The sequence below is a fragment of the Cibotium barometz genome, chromosome 27 (genome assembly GCF_041138505.1).
Source record: "Cibotium barometz isolate CiBa-2024 chromosome 27, ASM4113850v1, whole genome shotgun sequence".
Taxonomy (NCBI): domain Eukaryota; kingdom Viridiplantae; phylum Streptophyta; class Polypodiopsida; order Cyatheales; family Cibotiaceae; genus Cibotium; species Cibotium barometz.
Genome location: NC_141072.1, coordinates 40,915,845 through 40,921,976, shown reverse-complemented (window position 1 = coordinate 40,921,976; position 6,132 = coordinate 40,915,845). Strand labels below are relative to the sequence as shown.

The window sequence follows — 6,132 nt, the reverse complement described above, 5'->3', positions numbered from 1 at the left end:
AAAAATGGTTATTACATAAGTTAACAATCCGTTGTCTAATATGAAATAATGTTTAACAGTAGCCATGCTCATAGAAGCAAATCAAAAGTTTATTTTAAAGTTTTCCTGTGGGTCACTAATAGCATATGAATATGTCAAAGCATTAACCCCCGAATAAATCGTTACAATCATCATCCCATATACACTCAGCCATAACCAGAGTCACCGTTGTTGCAAAAAATCAGAGAACCAAGGAAATCACCGAGTCAAAAGTAGGAAGATATGCATGCCCTTAAGGTCACCAAGAAATATCAATAATAACTGATGTAAGAACCCTATGTTTATGCACTAATAGGGCAATCGGTCACACCATGTTTAGAGATGTAAGAACATACAACCAGAGTTTATATGTGAGCAGCAATATCCAAATGCTCTGAATTCTCAGAGCCATCATGCTGGTAGCCCATCATCACCAAGGATTCAAGGGTCCATCAAAGAAGCAAGAGCTTAGCATTTCATCAAATTAGAATGTTCATACCCAAACAAAGTATTAATATCTTTAAAGTTTGCATGCAGGATGCAGAGAACAAATGTATATGCCACACATTAATCTCCATAAAAAAGCCCCATTAAATTGGGATTTAGAGACTCATTATCCCATAAAACTCCAAATCAAATCCAGAGTAATAGTATTCAGTTGTAAAATTCAAAGAAACAATACCATAGTCATGGCATGCAATAGCAAGATGTGTATGCCCTAAACTGCAGAGAAACCATTTTTGAAAATCACCAATGTTAATAACCCTCTCCAGACATGCATATGTAATGCTAGGGAAAATATCCACCGTGTACCATAGTCTTATCTAAGTCATGTAAGCAGCAAAGTATCTATGCCCTAAACTCACATAGCTTACATGCATGTAAAGTGTCAAAAGGATTTGGGGAATATAATATCCTAGAATCCATCAGAGAAGCGACATTTTATCAAAGCAAGTTGTGCATGCCAAATTAAAGTGTTAACCCATAAAAATCCATTCTCTAGGATTCAGAAATTCAATATATCATAGAAAACTACTATTGTACACCGTAAAGAGTGTAAACAAGCCATAGCTAAATGAAAAATACCTGAGAGAATGAGCTCCCAGTAGAAGCTAGAACAAGCGACATGCTAAAAAACACCCACGATTCAAAGTACAAGCTAAGTGAGTCTAACTCACCAAGATAAAGGCCCTTTTATAGTCAGAGCCGAGCATAGAAAGCCAGCTATCACTGCCATCGTCTTTGATGAGGAATCTGCAAAGAGATCATGTGTAGAGTGGCCCAATCGCATGCGGCCATAGAAGTTTGACAATGCTATTGATTATGATAGAGCCAAACCATATGTGGTTCGTATTAAGGCCTTTAATAGCAAAAAACCTAGAGTTCTTCATAGTCAAAAAGAAATAAGTGTGAATGTGTGTTTATGTGTGGGGTTGCTGAGGTAGGACCCATACTCCTTTAAAAAAAGGTTTGATACTTTAATTTTGAAATCAATCAAGAAAACCGTAACTAGAGCATTTAGCAACTAATCTTTCTATGTCTGCCTTTGCATGCATGGTACAAATTACATAAACTTTTCCTTTAGGTTTGATGTACATAAAACATTTCAAATTAGATTACTTACATGTACACTTGATAACAATCTTGATAAATAGGTGATGAAATTATAGAAGCAAGTTACCTATATCTCTTAAATACCTATGAACTCCACAACTATTCAAAATAGGCAACAAGACAAATCAATACTTTCTAAACACTAAAAGATTAAATTGCTAGAGTATAAAGAGTGTTCATATACTAAATCAAGGATGTATCCATCAAATAGTTATGATCTTTGATCAAAACATTTTATGACTTACATAGGTTTGTCATCACATAATCATTTGTTTGGAGCACCCATATCCATATCCCATTTGTGATTATACTTGTACCAATGGGAACATAAGAGGTAAGCTATGAAACTCAAAAAACTAAGAAGTGTAAGAAACCAATAAAAGTAGTCCAATCTTCCATGATCTAGGTTATTTGCCAACCATCCCATACTGGAGCCATGCTTTGTCCATCTATTGATCCCGCTAACTAGTGCACTACTTAGGAAAAGCCCAAATGAAAGAGTACTAAGGCATAGTCCAGTACTCAAACTTCTCATTCCGTGTGGAGACTCTCGATAAAAGAAATCTATTTGTCCAATGTATGAAAAAGCTTCTCCTATTCCTATAAGGACATATTGAGGGGTAAGATAGAAAATGCTCATTGGGAGCCCCATATCAACACTACCTTCCAAGTTGATCAAATGAGCTAAGTTGAGTCTTTTTTTTTCTACCAATGCTGCAATTACCATGGAACAAGTGGAAATTAATAAGCCCACTCCAATGCGTTGTAGACTTGTTATTCCATGCTCGTTGCCTCTCCATTTTCTTGCTAAAGGTATAAACACTTGATCATACAAAGGTATTGTGATCAACATGGCTAATTGCAAAAAGACTGGGAATGAAGCAGGAGGAATTTTAAAACTTTTGCCAAGCCTCCTATCTAATGTAGCACCTTGCTCAATGGAAAACGTTAGCGCTTGTCCATTGCATGTCCAAAACACAATAGTAGTGGCAAGAATGGGGAAGAAACGTATTAGCATCTTCACTTCTTCTACTTTCTCAATGGAACAAAGCCTCCATGGACTTTTTAATGCCTCAAATTTGGTACTTGAATAGGATAAAAGTGAGGCCTTGTCGAGAAATCTGGAAATCAAAATTAAATCTCATTTTTAATGTTAATATTTATTCACTAGAAATGAGCTAAAATGCAACAAATTATGCCGAGAAACACGTGGATGAAGTATTAAGATCATCTTACTTGGTTTTAAAAATTGAATTCCTCTTGCACCTTCTTATTTGCAGACAATATGTCTTAGGGTTGGGTTCCTAGGCATGCATCCTTTGCGTGTCAAGCATTTATATGCACACACACACACACAACAATAAATTTTGAGAAACATGCCATTCTTTTTATAATTTAAACGTCTTATGCTTTATTTAGCTCCTTCTACCTTCAAATTTAACCATCAATTTTGGATTGTAGTAGGGCCAAGTGTTAGCTAAGACACTTGTCTCGCACAATGTGCATGTTTATAATAGGACTAAGTGTTAAGCTCGGACACACTTTTTCAGCACAATGTGCATGCACACGTGCACGCGCACACAAACACACACACACGAGCACACACACAAGCACACGCACACACATAGATACATAGGAACTGTGAACATGCACCCCACACGTGCACACACTCCCCTACAGGAGGAAATGTGTGTGCTTTGCAAAGTAGAGAGTTCCCAAATGTGAGGGCACCTATTTACATTCACTTCTTGTTGTGAAGCTTGCATGCAAAATATGTGTGCTTGACAAATAGAGAGGGGAAAGGCGACTTACGAGAATTGGCGTGTATGGTGGATGAGCGCAGAGGATGGATGATCATGGTAGAGCTCGAGGGAGGAGGAGGAGGGGTTGGAGAGCGGAAGGTGGCGGTTGCGCCAGGCCGCAACGAGGACGTGGGCGATACGGGTGAAGGCGCTACCAGAGGGGGGCTTGGATCGATACAAGGGGGAGCCGCATAAGAAGAGGAGGAGGGAAAGGAGCATGCAAGCGGCGGAGGCGCCGTAGCCCACCCCTCGCCCCTCATTGTCTTGCAGGTACACCAGCGCCGTCACCGCCAGCACCGCCCCTGCCGACACGCTTGCCCCAAACCAATTGAAATATGACTGCATCTGCATCCTCCCCGCCTCCTCCGCCTCCTCAAATTGGTCCGCCCCTAGCCCGGACACGCTTGATTTGATCCCCCCTGTCCCAAATGCTATCATATACAATGCTATGTATAATACCACCATCTGCCTCTCGCTTGCTTGCTCGCATGTTGACCTCCTCTCTGATGCCTCTTCGCATTCTGCTGGCTTCAAGGTCCCCAACACGGATAAAAGCACCATCAACAACATTCCCTGTGCAAAATAAAAAAATGTGTGTCATCATCAACAAGGAAAAAAAAATAGGGGCTAATTTTCGCCAATTGATTATTTTTTTATGGACTTTCCTACACAAACATTCGCCCACTGCCCTAAAACATTAGCCCAAATTTTGGCTGTTTTGCAGGATTTTAGAAAATACTCGTCTAATTTTGGACATTGCCTTAAAACATTCGCCCAAATTTTGGCCGTTTTGAAGGATTTTAGAAAATATTCGGCTAATTTTGGACATTTTAGGCCATTTTTTGAGAACATTCGTCCCATTTTCTATACTTTTAGATTTATACAGAAAGAATAATCATCAACCCACCTACACTTGTATATTCATGGATGCATCTTATTTTTTACCCTGGTCATGATCATGTGTCACTATGTTACATGGTATCAAAGCCTAGATCCACTCTCCTTCACCTTAATTAGCCTCATCTCATCACATACCGAGAACCGTAAGCTGTAGAGCAAGTCCCCAATGGTAGGGTTGAACTCTCAATGGTCCAAAAATACTAGGATTAATGTTAGACAAACTCTTGGCGATTTTAATGGATGAAACCCTCAATGGTCCAAAATTACTAGGATTAATGTTAGACAAACTCTTGGCAATTTTAATGGATGAAACCAAGGATTAAAAATGTAGTTCAAAGTGATGAAGCTACTCACAAGTAGTTGTATACAACATCCAACAGTTATGGTTCCATACCGACCCAAATAGGTGTCAGCTACGAAGCCCCCCAATAGGCACGTCAGGTAAGAGGTTCCCATGAAGTTGGTGACAATATTTGCAGACCTTGGGATGGATAGATGCATTTGGTCATGCAAGAAGGTGACCAAGTTTAGCCCTATCCCCAAAAATGCCATCCTCTCACACAACTCCATACCTGCCAATCATAGACGTTTGATGAAAGACTTATATTCATGATTATGATTATTAAACATTTATCAACTAATTATGATTATGATACATTTTAGAACTACTAATTTGCTCGTGACCATTCCCATACTTTGAACTCCAAATTTCAATAAGTTTTATACCCTTCACAAAAAATGTATTGGTGAGGTTTTGGAAAATCACCTAAAATGAATTAAACAGGAGAGATTAACTTGAAATAGCAAGAAGTGGCCTCACAAGAAGCGGCTCACATAAGACAACAAAACCTTGGACTGAGTATTGGAAAGAGTTTGGAATTTAACCTAAGATGAATCTTGCTGCTCTCCAACCACCAACTGACCTTCTTTTTGAATCAAAGCTACATGATGGAACTGCGCTCTTCAGGTGGTCCTCTTCATTACTAAGCTGCTTCTCTGGGTCTGAATTACAGCTTTGGTTGGATAGCTCCATGTTAGAATAAATTAGCTAAAACATAACACAGTTTAACCAATTACCCTCCATGTTTAGAATACAGTAATTGCAATACTGAATACTTATGAAGTATAGCTTAATCAACGACTCTTCACAGCCCTCCTTTATGAGAATTACCCATTAAAATAAAATGGATGGAGGATTATTCTAGATAGGAAGGACTACGAATGTTGACAAGCAAATTGCATATGCAGAGATAATTTGGCAGTTCTCTCCTTAATACACTCTCGCCACAGCCCTCCTTTATGAGAATTACCCATTAAAATAAAACGGATTTAGAATTATAGATAGGAAGGACTAAGAATGTTGGTTAGCAAATTGCATATCTAGTGATAATCTGGTAGTTCTAAATTGTGAGTAAATAACCTTGAATCTGCTTAATGCACTCTCTTGACGGTTAATTCATTAGCTTGGTCCTTATATATACAAGAGCTAAAGGTACTATAGTTCAAGACAATCATATCAATTCTGGTGCACTTGCTATCACTGTGCTAGCTGGCCAGGTGTCCATCACGCTTTACAATTTTATAACATTAATTATGCTCTCAAGCAGTAAGGTTATAATTAACAAGCTAAATCAATAGTGAGCTTGCAAGCATAAATAAGGTTATAATTATGCTCTCAGTTGTAATTATGCTTGCGAGCATAATTATAACCTTATTTATGCTTGCAAGCATAAATAAGGTTATAATTATGCTCTCAGTTATAATTATGCTTGAGAGCATAATTATAACCTTATTTATG

General features: G+C 38.4%; 1 protein-coding gene across 6 annotated transcripts; it reads right to left on the bottom strand.

Annotated features, from left to right (window-relative positions):
- Window positions 1-1,813: 1,813 nt before the first annotated feature.
- LOC147623396 (protein NRT1/ PTR FAMILY 6.2-like) lies at window positions 1,814-5,798 on the bottom strand. 6 transcript variants are annotated; one of them, XR_015269377.1, is made up of 5 exons: window positions 5,220-5,798; window positions 4,689-4,906; window positions 3,445-4,007; window positions 2,869-2,949; window positions 2,568-2,753 (listed from the first exon to the last, which is right to left on the bottom strand). XR_015269377.1 is itself a non-coding variant. In XM_086821542.1 (4 exons), the coding sequence occupies exons 2-4, from the start codon at window positions 4,902-4,904 to the stop codon at window positions 1,898-1,900; spliced, it is 1,635 nt and encodes a 544-aa protein (XP_086677668.1). In that variant the 5' UTR covers window positions 4,905-4,906; window positions 5,101-5,798; the 3' UTR covers window positions 1,814-1,897. The 6 variants fall into 6 exon arrangements, 5 of the variants coding, with proteins under 5 accessions (XP_086677668.1, XP_086677667.1, XP_086677669.1 ...); XM_086821542.1 differs by lacking the exon at window positions 2,869-2,949 and having other exon boundaries at window positions 1,814-2,753; window positions 5,101-5,798; XM_086821541.1 differs by lacking the exon at window positions 2,869-2,949 and having other exon boundaries at window positions 1,814-2,753.
- Between the last annotated feature and the right edge of the window lie 334 nt (window positions 5,799-6,132).

Coding starts and splice junctions, on each gene's coding strand:
- LOC147623396 (XM_086821541.1), bottom strand. CDS start 5,367: ATGGAGCTATCCAACCAAAGCTGTAATTCAGACCCAGAGAAGCAGCTT. Junction 4,907..5,219: donor AGCAGCAAGATTCATCTTAG/GTTAAATTCCAA, acceptor TATGATTGGCAG/GTATGGAGTTGTGTGAGAGG. Junction 2,754..3,444: donor CACCATACACGCCAATTCTC/GTAAGTCGCCTT, acceptor TTTGATTTCCAG/ATTTCTCGACAAGGCCTCAC.